The 25020-nt window shown below is 42.1% G+C and overlaps 1 protein-coding gene across 1 annotated transcript in view; it reads left to right on the forward strand.

The window, feature by feature from the left end:
- Window positions 1-25020, forward strand: part of PLPP3 (phospholipid phosphatase 3) — a 104450-nt gene that overhangs the window by 41207 nt on the left and 38223 nt on the right. Inside the window, exon 2 of the mRNA XM_007518024.2 lies at window positions 13237-13394. Within this exon, the coding sequence (XP_007518086.1) occupies window positions 13237-13394 (158 nt within the window). The remainder of the gene's footprint in view (window positions 1-13236; window positions 13395-25020) is intronic.

Genomic DNA, 25020 nt, shown 5'->3' on the forward strand with positions numbered 1-25020 from the left:
CACCACCAGCCTTTAGACCTCCTGTTTTTAACACTGGATGGGACAAACAGCATATTTTCAGGGCTAGATTTGACATGGGTTGCTGATTTATGTTCTTTGGCCTGGAGCTTAGACTGGGTGGGTTACTTCAGAGCATGCCCATGACCTTGGGGTGCCTAGTAGTGTGATTTGTTCTCTCAGGGACTCCACTCAGTCTTCACCCTCATGTCTGACACTGCACTGGGCTCTCCTCTAACCTTTAGACTATCTTGAACTTCGGCCTGCCCAGGTGTCTGATGTCCTGACAGTCCACATATCATTTATTCTGCAGCCGTGTGAACTTGATGCTTTGGGTAAACCTGGACAGCATGACTTGGTGGGAACATACATGCTGACGAACATACTTTCAACTATTGGAAAAAGGAAAAGGACTTTTTTTTCCCCCTGGCCCTTGGTACAGACTCATCACCCAGTTAGCCTTGTGTATGGCAAAGTGTCCTTGCTGTGATATTTCTTCTCTGCATCAGGGTGTCAGAAAACCCTGCTAACCACTGTTGAAGTCCATCTGTTTACATAATCCCAAGAAGGCTCCTGGAATCTAGGATTTTATAAGCATGCTTTTCTCTTGGGATCTGATTGCATTGGGTGGACCCAGGGTTGCTTGAGTGAGCTTTTGACTGTACTCTGGTCATATGTTATCCCTGCTTAAAAGCTTTCTGTGGTTTCCTGTCATACGGGAGCAAGAACTAACGTTTATAGAGCTAGGCAATTACTGGATACTTTATAAAATGTGTCTCTGTCCTCAAATAAGCTCTGGGTGTTGGGAACTATTGTACAATGGTGAAAGTGAAGTTAAGAGAGGGAAAAGAGACTTGCCCACAGTCACATGGTTAGTATGGCAGTTGCTGATAGCATTGGGGTGCAGAATATTCTATGCCTCACTCTAAAGCTCATGGATAAATTGGGAGGAGGGGAGGGGCCTGCCAGAATGAACTCTGTGTCTCAGAGAACCTGGTATAGAAGAGATAGTTAAGTGCTGAGGAATGAATAGGAGTTTTCCAGAGGTATTTTAACCCAGATATTAAGAAACATTACTTCATAGAGCTGTTGGGAAAAGCAAATGTGATTATGTAAGAATGGTAAGAGCCTATGCAAATATGATGCTGAGTAACTTGGCTCTGAGCACCTTATTTCAGATGATCGTCTTTGGGTCATAAGGGAGACTGAGGCAAGAGAGTGACTGGTTCTGTGTAAACCCGCCTTTAAAAATTTTTTTTTTTAAGATTTTATTTATTTATTAATGAGAAAGGTAGGAGGAGAGAGAGAAGGAACCAGATATCACTCTGGTACATGTGCTGCCAGGATTTGAATTTGGGACCTCATGCTTTAAGAGTTCAATGCTTTATCTACTGTACCATCTCCAGGACCACTGTAAATCCATCTTAACATCTAAGAAGGAATTATTATTATTTTTTTGGTCCAGGTCAGCATATACTTTCCAGAGCTTTGTAGCTTTGTAAATATCTGCAGAGCTAGAATTCATGTGTACTTAGCAAGAAATGCTAACTAGTTTCATCTCTTTATAAAGTCTGGACTCAGAATGTTCTATTATATATCCTACTGGCAAATTTTACATCACATGTATATATGTATATATATATATATCTTTTATCCTGGTTCTTGACTAGAGATTAATAGTTAATTAAGAAGATTACTTTGAGAGTTAAATCCATTGACGTATCCAAATCCCCTACCACATATTAAGTGCCCAGTGAATATAAACTTACTCCTGTTATTTAAAAGAGGGATCAAAAGGGGGTAGGATCCAGTTTCACCTGGAATCCAAAGTCTTGTCCTCCAGTTGATATGCTGTATTAGAAATAAAACATTTCCATTTCAGGTGGTTCACTTCCTAACAAAGTCCTAGAAAAATTAAAAAAAAGAAAGAAAACATTTCGGGATCCAGGCGGCGGCACACTTGGTTAAGCGCACATATAACAGCACGCAAGGATCCAGGTTCAGGGCCCTGGTCTCCACCTGCAGGGGAAAAGTTTCACAAGTAGTGAAGTAGGGTTTCTCTGCAGGTGTTTCTCTGTCTCTTTCCCCCTCTCTCTGTCTCCCTCTCCCTCTCTTAATTTCTCTCTGACTTTAGTCAATAATAAATAGATAAATAAAAGATTAAAAAACAAAGCAGATAAACTGTTGTATGCTTTACATTGGGTTCTAGTTCTCCCCCGCCAAGAGAATTGGATCAGTCTCCACGTCTCTCAAATTTGTTGTTAAAATTCGGCGGCTCCAGTTGGCCGAGTAGCTTCACGGGCGGGTAACAGAGACGACCAGAGACATACGGCTGGGCAGGGAAGCTGTATTTCTTTATTCAGGAACAACGATTCATAAACTAAACCAAACTAATCACCAAACAGAACTCTGCTGTCTCTTTGCGGTGGCGCAAGCACTCTCTCTTACTCTGGAACTCAGGAACCCTCTCTTACTCTGCAACTCTCCAACTGTGGAACTCTCCAACTCTCTCTCTGGAACTCAGGAACCCTCTCCCTGGAACCCTGCAACTCTGGCAGGGTCCCTTCAGGGCGGGGCCCAGCAGGCCCTTGAAACTAACTGGACTGATCCAATTCTCTTGGTGGGGGAGAACTACCCAATGTAAAGCATACAACAATAAACAAGAAAAAGAAATAAAACATTTTATCTGTTACATATAAAGTGGGACATAAGAGATCTGGAGCACTTTCAATGGAAGGCATTTTTTAAAAGATTTTATTTATTTATTAATGAGAAAGGAGGAGAGAGAGAAAGAACCAGATATATCACACTAGTACATGTGCTGCCAGGGATTGAACTCAGGACCTCAGACTTGAGAGCCCAGTGCTTTATCCACTGTGCCACCTCCCAGACCACTTGTTGGTCATTAAAGTTCCTTTTTAAAAAGATGTATTTACTTATTCTATGGGAGGATGTAGGAGAAAACTAGAGTGTCACTCAGGTACATGCAATGGCAGGGATAGAACCTGGGACATTATGCTTGAGAGTCCAACACTTTATCCATTGTGCCACCTCTGGGCTGCTAAATTCTTGATGATTGTGATAAGCCTTTAAACCCTATTGAAAGCCAATGTAGTCAAAGCTGGGGGGTGGGGGAAGCTTAAGATAATCCATATTAATTATTTTATAGTGATTCACAAAATTATAAGATAACAGGGATAAGTAGTACCACACCACATCCACCACTAAAGTTCAGTGCCCCTACCCCTCAGTAATAATTATTTTAAAGACTAAAACATTCTCACTTTAGACAAAAGCCATCCAAAGCTATTTCTCATACACACAATTAAAATAAAGACAGATTACTCTGTCATGAAACCTGAGACTTCCCAAAGGTGGAGACTGCGAAAACTGTAAGATATTTTACTCATCTCTGTGTCCTCAGCATTTGAAACAGTGCACAGAACTCAGAAACTGTCTGTCTGTGTTTATGGAAATGAATGATAAAGACATGCATAGTCTTGGAGTCAGAAAACCCAGACACCAGGACTGGATCTGCCTTCCATTTATTTACCCGTCTAGCTACTTTTGGTTCTGACAGTCTTCTTTTTGTGAAGAAAAGGCCTGAACTCTCCAGTACTGAAGAAAGAGCATTTGTCAGAAGAAATCTCTAGCGTCTGAATCTTTTGTGTTCACATCAGCCAGTGTTTTTGCATGGAAGCCCATTTCAAAGGAGGAAATGCTTTCATAGTAAGCTTAGTTTTGTCTCATCTGGATTGTGTCCAGTCTAAAAATCTGGACAAATATCATAAACCAAAGCAAGTTTGCACACTTCTAAGACCAGTAGCAATTAATTACTTTAAATAGAAACCCTGTCACTTACAAGCAACATAAATATTTGTATTTTGAACCTCTAAGTAGTATTTGGGTTGACCATACTGACCTTAAGTGATTTAAAAAAGTCAGTTGGTCATATTTTAACAGGGAATGCATTTATAAAGAAAGAGAAGGTCAAGTTGTAGAGTAAAGAAAACATGAGCCAAGAGAAAGACCAGGGTTCAAATCCCAGTGACCAGTTGACTCACTTGGGAATGCCTGACAAGTTATGTAGCTTTTGAACCTAGTTTTCTGTTAGGTACTAATGAAAAGAATAACCTGTAAGTTGTCATAGTGATTGTGGAGGGAGAAATCCATGCTTAGAATCTATACTTCTTGGAATCGGGAGCCCACTGGACTATCTGGTCTAAATAAATAACCTTTGCTAGCTTTACATGATAGTTAGGCTTTGTAATTTTTCTGAACCTCAGGTTTTTTGTTTTTTTTTAATTCTCTCTCTCTTTTTATTTTGCCTCCAGGGTTATCTATCACTAGGGCTCAGTGCCTGCACTATGAATCCACTGCTCCTATGACCATTTAGATTTTTTTTTTTTTTTTGGATAGGACAGAGAGAAATTGAGAAGGGAGGGGAAGGGATGACAGAAAGGATGAGAGAAAGATAGGCACCTGCAGACCTGCTTCACCATTTGTGAAGCATTCCCCCACCCCTGCAAGTGGGAAGACAGTGGCTCAAACCGGGATCCTTGAACGGGTCCATGAGCTTCGTACTATTTGCACTTAACCCGGTGGGCCACCACCTAGGCTCAGTGTGTAAAGTGGGTAGAACTTTGCATTGTAGGTGAGATTCCTGCCTTAGAGTTACTGTAACTGCATGTTGTAACTATGCTGTGATTGATACCTAACAAGTTGCTAGAACTCTACACACTAATCCCATATTCAGAATTATTTTACGTGTGAGTATGCTGACTTTCTGCAGAAATTAATTAACTGTTAACCTTCACAGGTCCTCGACTTCCCTTATTTAGATAACTGCAAATCAGTTAAAGTAAAAAGTTAGGCAATTCTGGAAAAGACACTAGGAGGCTTTGGTATAGGGAAGTACTCTCATTCCCATCCTGCTATGGTATGGGTTTGTTGTTCATTCTCCCATCTACATTCCTACCTTCTCCTTATCAATGGCTTTCTAAAAAGCACATTTAAAAAGTAGGAGACTGTTTGATTTTGTCAAATATGAAGCTGGCTGGAAGGAGCCAGAGCTCTGGGGCTGGGTCACTCTGGTAACACTTCCCACATGACTTTATGGATGGGTGGGCCATGAAAACTTATCCTCTGTTTTTTTACACCCCCGCTCCCAACTGCCCAACCTACCGAAGTGTTAGTTTTTCAAAGCCTGAGAAGTTTCAAAGGCCTAAACCCAACATAGAGGCCTTTCTTCATGCTTTGATTTTCTGCCCATTAAGTGTTTGTCAGTGAGTTCCTATTTCGCCTTCTCTGCAGCCTACACATCCCATGAAGTCCCTGGAGGTATAGGAAGTTAATTGATCCTGATTAAAAAGAAGGAGAAAAGCTTTGGATCCTGTGTGTAGGATCACTAGATGGTGCATGCTTATGTACTTTTTGGTTCTTCATTGCAAAAAGTTTGTAATGGACCTCTCATTGTAGACACATGTAAATTCCAGGATATTGGCCTCAGAGTTTTGATTAAATTAGGTGCTGAATACCTCTGTGGTACGTGGTGAATGCTCAGTACACTTTACTAGGTAGGTTTTCTGTTAGGTACTAATAAAAAGAATAACCTGTAAGTTGTCATAGTGATTGTGGAGGGAGAAATCCATGCTTAGAATCTATACTTCTTGGAATCAGGAGCCCACTGGACTATCTGGTCTAAAAAGATAACCTTTGCTAGCTTTGCATGATAATTAGGCTTTGTAATTTTTCTGAACCTCAGGTTTGTTTTTTTTATTCTCTCTCTCTTTTTTTTATTTTGCCTCCAGGGTTATCTGTCACTAGGGCTCGGTGCCTGCACTATGAATCCACTGCTCCTATGACCATTTAGATTTTTTTTTTTTTCTTTTGGATAGGACAGAGAGAAATTGAGAAGGGAGGGGAGGATGACAGATCCCTAGGGATGACTAGCCATTTCTGTTGCTCTGACTGATCCAAACAAAAAACCAAGTTTTGGGGGCTGGGTGGTGGTGCACCTGGTTGAGCGAACATATTACAGTGCATAAGGAAGGACCCAGGTTTGAGCCTCTGGTCCCCATCTGCAGGGGGAAGGCTTTGTGAGCAGTGAAGCATTGTTGCAAGTAGCTCTCTCCCTCTCTGTCATCCTCTTCCCTCTCAATTTCTGGCTGTCTCTATCCAATTCATAAAATAAAGATAATAAAAAAATTAAAAAATATTTAGAAAAAAGCCCCCCCCTTTTTTATTTCAAACCCTATGAGATTGCTGAGTATTTACTAGTATTCAAAAGTGCTTCCTTTCTCTTTGGCGTGACTCATTTAATTTTAAAAGAGTCAGATTATTTGAATGCTATCCAGCTCCACAATTTATGTCCAGAGTGATGCTGGTAAGTCACCTTTGAACCTCCCTGGGACTCTCTCTCTCTCACTAGCCCATTCAGTACTCAGGATGTATTAGACAGGAAGCCTCGTTAGATTGCCATTGTTTATGTGGGGATCCTCAGCACAGAGCAGGCACATAGAAATCATCTAGTAAACGTGTTCTTTCCCCCCTCCCTTAACTACCTACTTGTATCTCTCTTCTAACTTTGCAGCAAAGTTTGAAATCATATTCTTCTCATCATGGACATCAGCTTTGTTGACTGTTTTACTGGAATCTCTAAATCATACTGTTTTTTTTTTTTTAGAATTTATTTATTCATGAGAAAGATAGGAGGAGAAAGAACCAGATATCACTCTGGTATATGTGCTGCCAGGGATTGAACTCAGGACTTCATGCTTGAGATCCCAATGCTTTATCCACTGTGTCACCTCCTGGATCACAATACTGATTCTTCATAAGTGTATGGGACCCCTCCCAACCCCCCCGAACTTTAGCAACCTCCTCCTATAAGGAGTCAACTCTAGCCTTCTGCCTTGTGTCCCCTGAAGGCATTCACCTGTCATTATCAGTGGCTAGCACTAAGGACATTCTTGAAATGAATAAAAATAGTGCCTGTGTTGGAGATGGAAGTGCTTCTGTGAGGGGCCGGGTGGTGGCACACCTGGTTGAGCACACATGTTACAGTGTTCAAGGACCTAGGTTTGAACCCCTGGTCCCCACCTGCAAGGGGGAAAAAGCCTTGCAAGTGGTGAAGCAGTGCTGCAGGTATCTCTCTGTCTCTCTTCCTCTCTCTCTCCCTCCCCCCTTTCCTCTTGATTTCTGACTGTCTCTATCCAATAAATAAATAAAGATGAAAAAATATTTTAGAAAAAAAAGAGCTGCTTTTCTGGAAAACAACAGCCTCTTCTCTGTAACCTGGAGAGGAAAGACATGGTGTTTTATTTCTTGAGTCCTAGCTTCACTGTGTTTGTGGGGAAATATTTATGCCTTTCTCATCAACTGAAGGGAATCTGAGGTTACTCTCTTGCTGGAGCAAAGTCAAGTTTTGACTGGCATCCCCCCTAATCACACCACAAGTTTGTAGGGGAGACAGAAAAAGCCACTGGGTTTTCTAAATGCTATCTCCATGCCTTTCAAGAAAATAAACAGAACATATTCAGATCCAGCTTCTGGTCTGTTTGTGGTCATCATTCACACAATCGGAACCGGAAACCTTCCCAAGCCTTAGGCAAGAAAGGGAGAAAAAGCATTTGGATGGCTCCCTGATTAGGAGACGGCAAAGGAACTGACAGATTCTTTTTTCTAGCCTTCTCTGTGGGACTTTCCCCTTTTTTTCTATTTAACATTTCTTGAGTGTCCACAATATTGTGTGAGACTCTCTGCTGATATTACCTAATGTTATTTCCTGGTTTCTTCTAACTAAAATTACTTCTTATACAGATATGATTAGATTGTGAGTTCCTGGGGTCAAAATTTGTGTCATCTTTGTCTTCTTTGTACTTGGTATGCACAATTAAGACTTAAAGCCAGGGAAATAGCATAGATATTTATGTAAAAAGACTTTCATGCCTGAGAGGCAGAGGTCCCAGGTTCAGTCATGTACTGTAAGTCCGAGCTAAGCAGTACTCTGGTAAAAAAAGAAAAAAAAGCCAACTAATTCAATGATTATTTGTTGAGTAAATGAATGAATGAATGAATACATACATACATACATACATAAAAGTGTTGCATCACTCTGGCAGTTCTGAAACTAGCTTTCATTCTATTTTCATTCCTTTCATATTAAGGAAATATGATATCACTCACTCAAGTAGTAGGGAGCAGAGATCATTAACAGTTCTGTCTGACTCCACAGTTCTTTTACATGTGTTTTATTGTCCTTAGAAACATATGCTTTACTGGCTTATCATGTGAATGCTATTAAAAATAGAAGCTGGAGGCCTATAGCACAAATGGAAGGAACCCTGGGTCCGTTCCCTTCCTGACTTTATTAGCAATGATCTGCCTCCCAGGCACCACAGAGGCTGAGGCTGGGCTCCAACACGAAGCTGAACGTTTTCATCGCAGTGCCTGGAGCTTTAGAAGCAGACTATTAATATACTGCTGGCTTCTCAACTACTTTTGATAGCCGACTTGGCCACATTTCAAAATGTTTAGGCCTTGCAGTGAAGATGGTCTGGAGCCATCTGATTATTTTTTTTTCCCCTCTCCTATCCACCAAACCTAGAAGATCACCTAACTGATCTTGTCATTTCTTTTTATTATCTTTATTTATTTATTAGATAGAGACAGCCAGAAATCAAGAGGGAAGGGGGGGAGGGATAGAGAGGAAGAGAGACAGAGAGACACCTGCAGCAATGCTTCACCACTCGTGAAGCTTTCCTCCTACAGGTGGGGACCAAGGACTTGAACCTGGGTCCTTGCACATTGTAACATGTGCGCTCAACCTGGTGCGCCACCACACGCCCCCTCCCCCATCTTGTCATTTCTAAGCCAGAACATTTACCCACTGCCTCCCTTACCCACTTTACAGCACTGCAGAGACAGAATTTCAAAAGCTAATGGTTATTACCTTCTAGGGCCCTCTGTGTTTACTTTGAGAAGGTCAGGCACAATGCTGTGGTGTGTTGCTGTTCTTTCTTTTCAAAGCACCAGTATGAATTTGATAAAATAAATTGTTGTTCTAGCAGGAAGCAGTTAGAGGGTCACAAAATAAATAGCCATAGAATTCAAATAAATTCAAAGAATAAAACCAAATAAATCCGTATGTGTATGCACAGTGATACATAAATACACTTTTTAGAATGTGAGCATTTTATCACTGCCGGTTTGGGCCAAAGTAATTGAAAAATTGTGGAGTTTACGGTCTTATTTTTTATTATTATTTTTTTATGAGGGAGTCTGAGACCTTAAGGAACATGACATGAATTATGAGTTTAATTCTTTGAGAAAAACATGCAAATGGAATTTTATCTTTTAAACTGCCTCATTTTTTTTTTTATTCTAATGAATTTCATGTCTGGGTAAAAGCAATTTGCAAAGTTAAATTAGGGATTTACACATTTTGTGGGGGGAGTGGACTGAGAGATTCTGAGTGAGTTAATATTTTCTCTGTGTTGGTTCTCTCTACTTGAAGTCGAGTCCCGGTAATGCTGTGAGGATGCCTTAGTACTCACAGTGCTTCTAGACATGTATCTCAACTGCTAGAACGTCGCCTGTTAGTGTCTGAAGTTCCTCGTTCTATCCCCAACACCACACACATACCTGAGCTGTGGGCTTCCTTCTCTCATATGAAACTCTGTCTTATATGTAATAAATGTTACAATAACCAAATGTTCAAAGGACCTCGGAGTTGTTGGAAGAGTCAATGCAGAGATGGAGATACGATCCCTTACACACTTCTTCTAGCGTTTGCCCTTCTTCCGTAGCCAGTCAACAGCATCAGGTTGAGCCTGATGTAAAGTTTCGAGACCTCCTTTGAATCTGGAGAGGTGGCAGTCGTTGACTATGTGGGTCATAGTCTGTCTGGAGCCGCAGGGGCAGTTCGGGTCGTCTCTGGCTCCCCAGCGATGGAACATAGCGGCGCACCGGCCATGGCCTGTTCGATAGCGATTGAGGAGGGCCCAATCATAACGTGCTAGGTCAAAGCCGGGTTGATGCTTGCAGGGGTCTGTGATGAGGTGTTTGTTCTTTACCTCAGCTGACTGCCAGCTCTGTTTCCAAGAGACTGGAACAGAGAAGTTCAGTGTAGGCGTAGGGGATCAGATTGGGTGACGAGACGTCAAGCGTTGGACAGGGTGGGCGAAGATATCCGCGTATATTGGCAGGTCCAGTCGAGCGTAGACGTGGGAAATGAACTTAGATGATGCCGCATCCCGACGAATATCTGGCGGGGCGATGTTGCTAAGAACTGGCAGCCATGGAACCGGGGTGGAACGGATGGTTCCAGAAATTATCTTCATGGAGGAATATAATTTGGAATCAACCAAGTGGACATGGGGGCTACGGAACCATACTGGGGCACAGTATTCTGCAGTGGAATAGCATAATGCCAGAGATGATGATCGCAGTGTGGAAGCGCTCGCGCCCCATGAGGAGCTGGCCAGTCTTGCAGTGATGTTATTCCTCGCGCCCACCTTTGCTGCAGTTTTTATGAGATGTTCGTGAAATGACAGAGTGCGATCGAGAGTAACGCCAAGATAGACTGGCTGGGCTTCATGCCGGATTCTCGTATGGCCAAGCTGCACATTAAGCTCACGCGAGGCCGAGGCATGGTGTAGATGGAAAACAGATGATACAGTTTTTGCAGTGCTAGGGATTAGTCGCCATTTTTCACAGTAATCAGATATCAGAGACACACTGGTGCTGCCCCTCAGTGGTGGCTGTAGGTCATTAATTGTCGGGGTCTCTGGCGGGGTGATCTCCAGGGGAAAGGTAACGAACGGACTGGTTCTTTCTAGAGTAAAGACACCGGGGAGACCTGCAGCGTGCTCAGATCTCGTTTATTAGCAGGTGGACATGAGTTTTATAGAAAGCCAAACAAAGGGAATTATTAAATTACAGGTTTCTTAAAGGTCAGCTTGCCCCTATGGTAGGGGGCTGGTATGACAAGAATTGATGCAGATACATAAAGGTCAAGATAATTAGTCTCCTGATGCAGGCATTTAATTACCCAAAGGCGTTTGAGGGGAGGAGAGGGGTTGAACCAGTTAAGACAAAATAGAGAGAAGATAAGCAAGGTTTGATGCAAATTGAGGACATCAAAGAGCACTGCTAGGAGTGTGTGATAAGGTGTGTTCTTCTGTGATCAGAAGGTGACTTTGAGTAAGTGAATCTTGAAGTAGGCGGCCATGTGGCCTGCAGTTAATGGGGAGAAATATTGGGGTTTCTGTGGGCCTGAGAGTAAGGAAGGAAAGAACTAAGTCTGAGTTTCCCCCCCTTTTGCTCACCTCGGTTGAGAGAGACTCACCAAGAGGGTATCTTCTCAGACCTCCATCCAAGGATGGGGTTAGTTCTCCCTAAGCTCTATCAAGCTTACACATAGTCCCAACAATTAATGAGATCTGTGAGAGCTTCCCTGGTCCTAATAATATTCAGCGATTCACCATTGATTTGTGGTGTCCCAAATATTGGGACATTGGGACTTGATACTAAACTTACATGGTCTGGAGCAACAAGTTTTCCAGTCTAAGAGGAGGACATGAACGAAGACAGGTTTTTTTTTTTTTTCTGGTACTTTTTGTTGTTGGGGTATCAAAGGGATGCCAGCAAGTTTTGAGTCTGAAAAAGGGAGGTTTGGCTTCTGGGGAGCTTTAGAGGTCATACTTACAGACATATGTTCCTCTGTGTGACTGGGAAATAGTGAAGAACCTTTAGGAAGGTAGCAACCTACCTCATGATGCCAAGAGATCGGCTTGGTGGCCACCAGTATATATCCAGACAAGTGAAATTATGGACCTTCATTTTTTTGCCTCAGGATAAGAGGAACTTTTTCTAGCAGGTGATAGAAGCCATGTGTCCTGACCTTTAAGAGAATGGCATCTGGCTGGAGTTAAATCAGCAGCAGCTGCAAGAACCACCTGCTGGCCCCAGATGCCCTTGAGCTTGGCAGCAAGGCTGACCTCAGCTCTACTCAGCCTTGCCAACAACGCTTTGAGGCAGTGAAAGAAAAAGATGGAAAATGGCCTTTATCGAGCCATCGCACAGTGTGCCGTATACCGTGTTCCAGGTGCAGTGCGGGAAGTTTTATGTGCTTTCTTCACCTTTTAGCATCACCACAATCCACTATTTTTTTTTTTTTTTTTTTTAGCCAGATCACTGCTCAGCTCTGGTTTATGGTGGTGTGAGAGATTGAACCTGGGACTTTGGAGCTTCAGGCATGAGAGTCTCTTTGCATAACCATTATGCCATTTACCCTACTCTCACCTAGTACCACAATCCATTTTACATGTTGGGGAAATTGAGACTTGGGAACATGGAGTGAGAACAAGATAACGTGTGCTCAGCCAGGTGCGACACCACCCGTGCCCCCCCCACCCTTTTAATGTGTGGACTTAACCATGTGTACCACCACCTGGCCCCTGAAAACAAGATAAAGGATACATTGGCAGGAAGCAGTGGGTCTGTGATTAAAATTCAGGTTCTCTAACTCTTAAGACCTACACTACTCCATGAAGCAAAACTTTGGATAGGTGAAATGGCAAAGGCATATGAAAGGAATGAATTTGTACATGATGAAAAAACATGCGATTAGATTTGGGACTGTGCCTATTGTGTTAGATCTTCCCAGTCTGGGGTGTGTGTGTGTGTATTTGTGTGTCTTATTATCACGGGGACTTACCTGCCTTAGTGACTTTTTCATGCATGTATCTCTATATATGGAGACAGAGAGAGAGAGAGAGAGAGACAGAGACAGAGGGAGAGAGAGACAGGGATAGACACACAGTCACCACAGCACTGAAGCTTCCTCCAGTGTGTCAGGGGCCTGGCTTGAACCAGGTTTCTGCACACAGCAAAGCAGGCCCAGTCTCTAGCTGAGTTGTTTTGCCAGCTTTGACTTTTACCAGATTATTGTTGAGAGTGTCTGACTCCCTACCTGGCTCTCCTGCTGCCCTCCATGCTCTTGGACAAGACAGTAAAATGACACTACTCTTCTGAAAAGCGAGGACGCTCAGAGGGAAGAGGCTGTGTGTAGCCAAAGATCCCCATAGGCTTTAGGTGGCTACAGATGCAAGGAAGTCATTTCCCTCTCTGTATTGTTCCTCAGATGGTCTTTGCTGTAGGTCATTCTGCATTGACATTTTTCTCTTTCTCTCTCTCTCTCTCTTTTGATATATGTGGTGGTTCCATCGTGCTCAGCGGCCCTGCCCTTCCTCATTATTGAGACCAGCACCATCAAGCCTTACCACCGAGGTTTTTACTGCAATGATGAGAGCATCAAGTACCCGCTGAAAACTGCAGAGACAATAAATGATGCTGTCCTGTGTGCTGTGGGAATTGTCATTGCCATCCTCGCGGTAAGTGCCCAGACCATGAATGCTCCGCCTGTCTAACGTCTGCTCTGCATTCTTACCAGATTATACACTATCTCTACCAGCACAGACTTGATGGCACAGTTAGAACTCCATGGGACTAATACTTTCTATTTCATGCCATCCATACTATTGCAGAGCATATTTTAAAATACTACATGTATAAAGTATGACAAAAGTATTTCACCAGCCTTCTGAAATACTGCATGTGTTCTCCTTATAATAATGATAATGGAGTCTGTCTTGTCCTTATCTTATCCATTTATTTAAATTTGACAGGACAGAGAGAAATTGAGATAGGAAAGAGAGACAGATAGATACCTGCAGCCCTGCTCAACTGTTTTTGAAGCTTCTCCCTCTGTAGGTGGGATCCAGGAGCTTGAACCTGGGTCCTTGTGCTTGGTGACAGGTGTGCTTAACCAGGTGTACCACTGCCTTATCTTCTACACATTGAAAAAACAAGGTCTGTTGGCTGGCTGGTGGTGCACCTGGTTGAGTGCACGTTACAATGCACAAGGACCCAGGTTCAAGCCTCTGGCCCCCAACTGTGGGGGGAAAGCTTTATGAGTGGTGAAGCAGGACTACTGGTGTCTCTGTGTCTCCCTATCTATCTTCCCCTTCCCTTTCAATTTCTGGTTGTCTTTATCCAATAAGTAAATACATTGAAAACTTAAAAAGTAAATAAATAAGAAAAACTGAGGCCTGCAGGGTAAATTTAGTTTGCTAAGCTGATTTGTGTAATAAATAGAAGAGTTTTGATTTGAATCTACCTGTCCTAGATCCTGGGATCTGAGCTCTGAGACACTGCTCTCAAGCTACAGGAGGGAGAGAATTCAATTGGGAATCAGAGGCACTTTCTGTGCTTTTTGCATGTCATCTTTGTGTTGCTGGAACAGTGAGGATGCCACTCGGTCTCTGGTATACTGATCAGTTCTCCCAGACTGTGTCTTTGGTGTTATAGTGATGATAAAAATGGAACTTGAAACTCAGAGAAATGGGTTCTAGATCTGGTCCGCCACTGACGAGCTTGTATGTCTTTAAAACCAAGTGTGACCAACTTGGCTTCATAGCACTGTAGGGAGAAGCAGAAAATCATAAATACTGAAATCGTTTGCAAAATCTAATTGCTGCTATGCTCACTTACATGCAGCTGTGAAGTCCAGGCTTACATCCATGTCTTCACTTAATTCCAAAAATTGTTTAGAGCTATGAAAACTCGTGGAAATTGGGGTAGGGCCAACTTGGAAGGTCACTGTCCTATTTTAGCTATCTTCATATGGGGCAGGGAACGGGGTGGGGGATGAGGAGAGGTGGAAGTTAAATCCAGTCTTGTAAATTCTGAGTCCTACATTTTCATAGCTGTCCCTTCCACATTTTCGTATTTTCTAAATTAGCCCTTTGCCATTGAACCCCAGCCATGTGGGTGAAAGGGAGAATATCTCTCAAGATCGTACATTTTCATAGATCCTTGAGTCTTGTTTGTATTTGCATTACCTGAAGACCTTTCTTTGGTTTGCATTAATATGCCAAGAAGGAAAGAAATTAAAATTAAGCACACAGCGTGGAAGTGCTGTTATCCCTATCATTACAAATGCAAAATCAGAAGCTCAAAGGGGTTAAATGAGATGCTTCAAATCTACAGCTAGTAAAAACTGGAATAGATCTTTTTTTTTTTTTTTTTCCCCATCTAGCAGACTTGATTTTAGATTGGAGGTTGGCTCTCCCTTCACATGAACTGCTCCAGGGGATAGGCAGTTGGCTAATGTTGCCTGGCCTGGATCAAATGCAGGCTGCCGATGGCACACGAGTACATTTCATGAAGTTTTTCTTTTGACTTTCCCACTCTGGGGATTGGTAGTAAACTCTGAGACCCTGTCTTTGTTTTTTAATAACATCATAAACCAAGCATACAGTCAACAGTTTGAAATTGGGGAGGGGGGGAAGCTAGTAGAATTCTTTCCAACCTTTAAAAGAAAAACACTGCATTTGGCAACTGTAGTCATTTCTTAAAGGTAGACTAAGGATCTTTGTGTTCTGAAACTGAGAAATACCCAATCTGATTTTACTTTTTGCTCCAAAATTGACAATGTGGGGTTGAATGTGCTAGGGAGGATGGATTTTTCTGAGAAAGAACTTTGAAAGGCTATAATTTGCACAGTCTCTTGTGTTAAAACTTGAACAGGTGTTTTTGACACGTCGAAGATCAGTTAATTGAATGCTTTTGAGAGGCCAGCTATAGCTGAGGAGTGGCTAAGATAAGAGTAGAACAAGAGGGCTGAAAAGATAGCTCACCTAGATAATGCATCTGCTCTGTCATGCTGGTGACTCAGGTTCTAGCCTGGGTCCCACCTCACTGGGGAGAGCTTCAGGGCTGTGTTATTATTATTTTTTCCTCCTCCTCCTTCTCTCTCTTTTTCATTCTTTCTTTTCAACCCTTTTAAAAAATTATTATTTATGACTAATAGTGGTTTATAAGACTATAAGATCACAGGGTATAGTGTCATACACACACACACACAGCAAGTATTGCAGGAAAGATGTGAAAGATGACTGAGAGCCATTTCCTTCTCAGGAGAAGTTGGGTTCACTCATGGGTGTTGCTTCAGAAGAATCACAAATGGCTCTGTGATCAGATGTGCAAAGTGCAAACTTTTATTTTGAACAAGTGAGGTAGAAGACGTGAAGAAATAGAATTAAAGTGCAATGATAGCTTGTGTGACAGATACCTGAGGGCCATGAAGAGAAATGGCCCTTCCATGTACTCTCACCTTTCTTAAATTCCCAGTTCTGATTCCAAGCAGAAGCTAACTTTCATATATATATATGAAATTTGTTTATTTTACCTTTTGTTGCCCTTGTTGTGTTTTATTGTTGTATTGATGTTGTTGTTAGGACAGAGAGAAATGGAGAAAGGAGGGGAAGACAGAGAGGAGGAGAGAGAGATAGACAGACACCTATAGACCTGCTTCACCACTTGTGAAGTGACTTCCCTGCAGGTGGGGAGCCGGGAGCTCAACCTGGATCCTTATGCTGGTCCTTGCGTTTTGTGCCACGTGTGCTTAACCCGCTGTGCTACTACCGACTCCCAGAAGCTAACTTTCTATTGGTCCTCTGAGATTATCTTTTTTTTTTTTTCCTCCAGGGTTATTGCTGGGCTCGGTGCCTGCACCATGAATCCACCGCTCCTGGAGGACATTTTTCCCCCTTTTTGTTGCCCTAGTTGTTGCAGCCTCGTTGCGGTTATTATTGACATTGTTGATGTTGCTTTGTTGTTGGATAGGACAGAGAGAAATGGAGAGAGGAGGGGAAGACAGAGAGAGAGGGGGAGAGAAAGATAGACACCTGCAGACCTGCTTCACCGCGCGTGAAGCGACTCCCCTGCAGGTGGGGAGCCCGGGGCTCGAACCGGGATCCTTACGCTGGTCCCTGCGCTTTGCGCCACGTGCGCTTAACCCACTGCCACCACCCGACCCCCTGAGATTATCTTCTTTCAGTTGTGGTTACTTTTCTAAGGTGTAAAGTGCTTCTTGTGTTTTTGAAAACTCTTCCTATTACTTCCTTAGTGCTGTCTCGGCCACTCATTTGTTGTTGGACACCTGGGTTGCTTCCAGGTTTTGGCTATTACAAATTGTGCTGCTATGAACATAGGTTTACACTAATCTTTTTGGATGGGTGTGTTGGGTTCCTTAGCATATATCCCCAGGAGAGGAATGGCAGGACCATAGGGTAGGTCCATTTCTAGCCTGAGAGTTCTCCAGCCTGCTTTCCACAGGGGTTGGACCAATTGACATTCCCACCTGCAGTGCAGGAGGGTTCCTTTGACCCCACAGCCTCTCCAGCATTTGTTGTTGCTACCTTTTCTGATGTATGACATTCTCACAGGAGTGAAGTGGTATCTCATTGTTGTCTTGATTTGCATTTCTCTGACAATCAGAGACTTGGAGCATTTTTTCATGTGTTTCTTGGTCTTTCAGATCTCTTCTGTGGTAAATATTCTGTCCATGTCCTCTCCCCATTTTTGGATGGGGTCATTTGTTTTCTTGTTGAGTCTGGCAAGCTCTTTATATATTTTGGTTATTAAACTCTTGTCTGATATTTGGCATTTAAAGATCTCCCATTCTATGAGGGGTCTCTTGGTTTGGGTATTGGTTTCTTTTGCTGTGCAGAAACTTTTTAATTTTATGTAGTCCTGTTGGTTTATTCTTGCCTTACTCTTCTTTTTAATTAGATTCATTGAAGATGTCTTTAAACTTTATGTGGAAAGGAGTTCTTCCAATGTATTCCTCTAAGTATCTGATAGTTTCTGGTCTAACATCCAAGTCTTTGGTCTACTTGGAATTTACTTTTGTGTTTAGTGAAATATAGTGGTACAGTTTCATTCTGCTTAGAGAGTTTCTATAAGGTTCTTGCTTTCTCCCTTTCTTCCAAGGTCTGAGCTTTCTCTGCTTCTTCTGTTCTAAAGCAAAACTCCTAGTCAGCAGTTATCTTTCTGCTGTTGACAAAGAGCAGTCTCTTCCTTCTCCTCAGATGCTAGCATTTCTGAGAAAAAGTTGCTTTTTTCAAGCTCCATTGGCCTTGGCTTTCTTCTCACATTTTGTTGATGTTTTAATTAAAGTGCTCCCTGACCTCCCAGGTTTCCTGAAACAGTCATGTGTGGTGGCCTTGGTTATAGGATGGCTGACATCTTTGCTTCCCCCTCTCATACAATGTCAGCAAAACAGGTTTGGAGAATGCTTTTTTTTTGTAGTTCCAAGAAAGACTAGGAAAGCAAATACCATAATCAATGGGTTTTGTTAGGTGCCACTGTGTGCTATAGAAACTCATGGAAATTATTCAAGCTCTTTTTTCTTGCAGAAACCCAGGCAGCTAGGTATTCTTCTGGTTCTGTTTGGCATGAGGTTAAAAGTACAAGTTCTGGTTCTAGCTGAGCTTCTTTGCTATGGGACATGCAGCAAATTAATTAACCTCACTGGACTTCCCTGGTTGTCTGTTGTATGAAGATAACAACATCTGCTTATTAAGCCTTTCAGAAGTAAATGAGCCAACGTATATAAAATGATTTTGAGACCTGGCTCATGCAATATATTCAGTTAATGTTATCTACCTGTCTGTTTGTCTGTTTATAGATAGAAATAAGGAGGTGGGGTGGGGGGAGGCCTTAGCATCGAAGCTAACTTCAGTGTGGTGGGACTGAGATGTGCAGATGGCAAAGTAACATACAGTCTAAGTGAGCTATTTCATCTGTCCAACTGTTGGCTGTTTTTATTAGAAATGAGTAAACAGTGGCCTAAGAACTAGTACAAGAGTTGGACTTTTAGACACAGTCCCCAGCATTGTACATGCCAGAGTGATCTGACACACAACCCCCCTGCCTCCAGGGTTATCACTGGGCCTTGATTCCGGCACTATGAATCCTCAGCTTTTGGAGTGCTCCCCTTTTTTGCCATTATATTTAATAGAACAAAAAGAAATTGAGAGGATGGGGAGCTAGAGAGGGAGAGAGAAGAATAGACACCTGAAGATCTGTTTCACTGCTTGTAAAGCAGCCCCCCCTGCAAGTGGGGAGGAGGGAAGGGGGGCTTGGATCCAGATCCTTGTGCATAGCACTACATGCACCAGACCGGGTGAGCCACTGCCTGCCCACCCCCTCTGTCTCTCTATAAATTGTGGAATAAGTTTTAAAAAGTGGAAAAGTGACTTAGATAAGACCTTACTTTTGCTTTAAAAAAAAATGAAATCAGAAAGAAACTACAGCCTTTAGACTTATCCTAACTTCTGCTCTGTCCTTGTCATTAATTAATTCATACCCAGAATTTTTTTCCTTTACTGGGGGATTAATGGTTTACAGTTGACAGTAAAATACAGTAGTTTTTACATGCATAACAATACAACCCCCACTGGGTCCACCTCTGCCATCCTTTTCCAGGACCTGAAAGCTCCCCAACTCTCACCCCAAAGTCTTTTACTTTGGTGCAATATACCAACTCCAGTCCAAGTTCTGCGTACTGTCTTCTTTTCTGTTCTCGTTTTTTAACTTCTGTCTATATGTCATCCCATATTCATCCTTCTGTTTCTGACTTATCTCACTTAACATGATTTCTTCAAGCTCCATCCAAGATGGGGTAAAGGAGGTGAACTCACCATTTAAAATAGCTGAGTAGAATTCCATTGTGTATATAGATCATAACTTACTCAGCCACTCATCCGTTCCAACCCAGAACTTTTGATTCTTGCTTACAGGTTTTGCAAGAGAACTTTTGCCTCTCAGTTCATTCAGCTGCCTTTGCATTCTAATTGGAGGCACAGGCATGGCACGTACTAGAGTACTAGATGTAAATTCCTAGTGAAGTCTCTTAACTGCTTCTAGCTACCAGAGGACTCATAAGGAAAAAACAACAACAACAACAAACAACAGTAGAAGACCTCAGAGCTTTTGAAAAGCACATAGGTTTTTTTTTTTTTTTTCCCCAGTTCTGGAAAAGCTAGGTATCTCAAATAAAACAAGTTTCCCTCTCAGCCATAGGAACCTGTCTCCATCCAGAATTTGCTTGTCAGGGAAGTTGGGAGGGACTCGGAGCTGAAAATCTAATCATCCTGCCACTTGCAGTGCCAGTGGCTGTCTTCTGCTCAATGTCAGGGCTGCTTAAATCAACAGAAAAGGAAGCCTTGCCTGATTGGGCTGCCCTTATTTCAGTTTGAACAGCCCCCACAAAAAAATACTGGTATTGCAGGTGGAGATTAGAGATGCAAATCATCAGAGGTTATAGAGAAAGCAGATACCTTTCTATGGCAGGAGAGATGGAAAACTGTAGTCATTTGACCTCTTTTTCAGAAGTCTCTCAGATTCTGGAAGTATAGCAAAATAGGAATTCCTTCCAAATCCACAAAGCAGCGGTCTCTGTCCGTGGCTTGTAAAGGTTTAATGACTCTAACAGCAGTGAGATTAGAAACACATAGCAAAATATCATCTCCTATCTCCCCTATTGTTGGTTTGCTTGCATTGTACTATGAAGAATATTATGGACAAAGACTTTAACATGGAAATGAAATGTTCAGTATTCTTTTAAAATAGACATGAGGCTAAGTGTGGGCCTTTGTCAGGTTCTGAAAAGGGCTTGTATAGATCTTTACTATTTTAGAGTTGATGTATAGTTGAGACAGGGGCCAGTCACCATCTCTTTTTGGCATGAAAATGCCATTATTTCTCTCAAATCCTACTGACCCTGACCTCTGTAATAATATTTTCAACTAGAGAAAAGGCTCAGACTTTGGCATTATTTGGCTTAGGTTCACGTGCCAACTCCATGCTTATTTGTTCTGTTATTTGTACTTGTCCTTCAACTTTGGGCAAGCCATTGACCCCTCAGAAAATAGATACACTTCTCTTTTTTCCTGTAAATTGGTGGCTCTTACCCACCAACTTGTCAGGCTTGTTTGGGGGAGGTCACATCAAGCACCATTCCTTGTGTTATCAGTGAGAATCATTTTTTTAATTTCTGTAGTGTCATACAGTTCACAAGAGTGGCTTTTATGTGTGAACTCTTATTTTCATCTACTAGTTATCCTGAGAAGTTTGCTGGTTACAGCAAAGCCAACTGGAACTCTAGGATATTAAGTGATTTTTTTTACCCATGACTAGTTTGTAACAAGGCCAAACCAGGAGTCCTCTTTGAGTTTAAGACCAAAGCCATATATATCATTAAATAATGATACTTGCTATGTTTTAAGCTCCCCCCCAATCATCTCCCCCCCGCCATTATCTATCCAGCAGCCATGGTGTAGCAAGTGCTAGGAACATGCTATGACCCTCAAGCTTCACTGGCTGAATGATGTCTGTCATTCTTAACCCGCCAGAAGCTGCCCCATTTCAAAGAGACAGATGGCATCGTCATTACATATGTCCTTGTAATGTGATTTGTGTGCAACTCTTGTCTACTGAGCTACATAATAGGCTTCTGGAAGGTCAAGGCCAGGCCTTTTGTTCTTGCACATGGTAGGCAGTAAATAAACACCTGGGCTACAGTTACTCCCTAGGAAGCATTCCTTGGCTGCCTTCTCTTCCTCTAAGATTCCAAAGGTCCCAGAGAATCCTGGGCCCGAGTCTATCTTTGCTGTCACTGTGGTGATTGTCATGTCTGTTTAACTGACTGGTTACTCTAGTACTTGTGTTAGTGTTGGGACCGGTCTAGTCTGATTATGCATGTTTCTTTCTTTCTTTTTTTTTTTTTTTTAAATTTTTCTCACTGATGCTGTTTATTGCTGTGACTCCCACAACATGAACAGCTCCTAGGCACATAATAGGTACTCAGTAAATGAGTCTTAAATGGACAAATGTATCTGACCAGTGCTCCTATTGTAACAGATCTGACCAACATGGGTAAGTTCAGAACTCCCCTAATCAGGGCAGATCCTTCCACATGAAAGAAAAGGAAGAGTGCAGGGGTAGATAGCATAATGGTTATGCAAACAAACTGTCATGGCTGAGGCTTCAAAGTCCCAGGTTCAATCCCCTGAAAAAAAAAGACTTTTAGTACCTGTGCATATTCACTAAATGCTTCCAAGAGTAAAAATGGCATCCTCTCTATGCAACCAATGTGTGTACCTTGCATTAGAAACATGCATAACATAAGATTCTCTCCAGTGTTATGCATGTTTCTAATGCAAGGTACACACATTGGTTGCATAGATTCACCACCAGGATTGTGCATACACTGTGCCATCAGTGGCCATTTTCTTTTCTTTCTTTTTTGATCAGGGTGGGAAGGAGGGGGGAGATAGATAGATAGATAGATAGATAGATAGATAGATAGATAGATAGATAGATAGATAGAGGTAGAGAAGAGGAAACCTGCAGCATTGCTCCCACTATAGGTGGGAAGCTTGATCCTGAGTCTTAGTGTATGGTAATGTGTGGAGAGGAGAGGAGAGGAGAGGAGAGGAGAGGAGAGGAGAGGAGAGGAGAGGAGAGGAGAGGAGAGGAGAGGAGAGGAGAGGAGAGGAGAGGAGAGGAGAGGAGAGAAGAGAAGAGAAGAGAAGAGAAACGAATGGTGACAGTGACAGAGGGCAGCATATATATACATTTGGGAAAGAAAAGCCTAAGCTTATGCTGAAATATGTCAGGCTCCATGGAGCTGGGGAAATAGACCATTTGCTACCCTGCAGCCTTAACTGTGGTGTGTGATGCACATGGGCACTTGCCTGGTACCACATACAGATGTCTTGCTGGAGAGACAAGAAGAAGTGCTTAATGCCTCCAAGACTTGTTTATTCAGGATCAAGCTTCAGTTTGCCCACATCTGGACTTCATTACTTCCTCCCAACCCCCTTTTCCCTTTATCTGAGAGAGCACTGCCAAGAAAACAAGGTTCCCCAAGATTGCCTCCTCATTAAAGGTTAGTCAAGTTTTCAACTCTGAAAGAAATAAGGCCCAGCAGTGCCTTAGTGGGAGACCTGAACCCCCCCCCCCACCACCACCACTAAGTTTACAATCCACTACATCTGTGTAATTACCAAGACCACCAACAGAGAGTGGCTGCATTATCCCTCAACTGTGTCATCCCTTGATCAGATGGCTAGAATTCTTCTGAGACCTTCTTACTGGGGGATACTGGGAGGGAGCATCTACTTGCCATTCAGCCAAGATAGGCATTGAGATTACACTGTCAGAGGGTTTAGTCAGCTCCCTTTCCCCACCACCCACACTCTCGTTCCCCAGGAGAAGGACTGCCACATTTTTTTTTTTTTGATTTACATGTAGCTCATAGGTGTTAGTGACTCTTTGAAAAATGTGTCTGATATGAAGGTGATGATCTCCATTGTAAGCCGTCATGCTTAGGAGACCTGTGGAAGCCATTCTGTGCAAGCCAGTGCGTGTTAGAAAATAGGTTAAATAACATTTGTGAGCTATCTAATGAAAAATGGCATTCATTATCTAATTTCTCTTTAATAGCTATGTGAAGCTGCTATTATTTTCCCTTTTTAAAAATGAGGGAATGGAGGATTATAAAAGTGACAGGACTCATGTGGTGCAGGAATAAAAACTCAGTTCTCTGGCTTCAAAGCCTGAACACTTTAACTCACATTTATTAAAGGCCTATTCTGTGCCAGGTGTTATTCAGAGTCTTCTTTATTTAGTTAGCAGTAAAAACCTTTAATTCCTGAAGAGTATGGAGGAAGATAAAACATACAGATAACCATGGAGCTGTGAAAGACTTGACAGAATGTAATTTTTGTGCTTTATGTGAAGTGATTTGTACAGAAGCTATAGGTAAATGCTTTGTGGTAGGTACCTTGGTCCATATGCTGATGTATCAGACACAGCTAGTACCCCTGGGGCTTACAAGGGACTATGGAGCAAGCACTAGATAAACTACACTGTAAGACCTTCAGAGAGACTAAAGCATTTGTCAGACAGTAAGAAGAAATTCAAGTATGGAGAGTCATTAAACAAATAAAAATGGAATTACCTTATGACCCAGAAATACCATTCTTAGGTATTTATTTATCCAGTGGACACTCAGGCACTAATTAGAAGGGACATATGCACCTCTATGATCATAGCTGCATTATTCACAATAGCCAAAGAGTGGAAGCAGCTTGGATGCTCATCATCAGGTGACTGGCTAAAGAAATTATGGGATATAGATTCCATGGAATACTACCCTGCAATCAAAAAGACGATGTTGTGTCCCTTGGGACAAGATGGATGGAACTGGATGTGATTATGCTTAGCGAAATAAAGAGATGAAAGACAACTACGAAATGGTTTCACTTGCACATGGAATCTAGGGAGCTGATATACATAAACTTGCCCCCTGCCCAAGAAAAAAAAAAAAACAGTCTAAACAAAACAGAAGCCAGCAAACTATAAGACTTATGAGAGCTATGGTGGTTATCTTTGGGATGGTGAGAATACAGATCTTTGGTAGTAGATGTGGTATGGAATTGTAATACTATAATCTTGTAAAAAATTATTAATAACAAATATATATATATATATATTAAAAAGGAGTCAGTACAATGCAAGATGGCTGATGAGGCCTTACAGGTACAAATGCATTATAAGATTCCGTGACCTTCTCTGGTGCTCTAGGAGTATCTGTCTCCCTAGGGATAAAGATAACTGATGCTCACTAAGACTTCTAATAGAATACTGGCTTGCTTCCACTAGGCAGAGCTTAAAAACAAGGAGTTCCAGGCTTCAGTGATGGTCTTGACACTGCTCTGTGCCTAATGACAGCACAGTTTACTGGTCTCTCTGACTTGCCCCAAGCCCACCCATAAAGTGTTGATAATCATTTGGTTAACTCCTAGGGTATCCTGAGAATCATATAACACAGTGCATGCGAAAATGCTTGGTAAGCTATTAAATACAGTGCAAATATATATATTTTTTTATTAAAGCAGATGAGAATTTAGGGGAAGTTTGTTCTTTAAATTCAGCAGAGGAATATGAGTTTCTGGTCTCAAAGAGAGACTGTGGGTAACTACACACACATAAAAAAAATTTAAAAAATAAACGACTTTGCTTGGAATGATTTATAAATGAGTGGAATGTAAAACAAAACAACAGAAAGACATACAAACAGTACAGTAGTGTTGTTTGTGCTAC

The sequence above is a fragment of the Erinaceus europaeus genome, chromosome 13 (genome assembly GCF_950295315.1).
Source record: "Erinaceus europaeus chromosome 13, mEriEur2.1, whole genome shotgun sequence".
NCBI lineage: Eukaryota > Metazoa > Chordata > Mammalia > Eulipotyphla > Erinaceidae > Erinaceus > Erinaceus europaeus.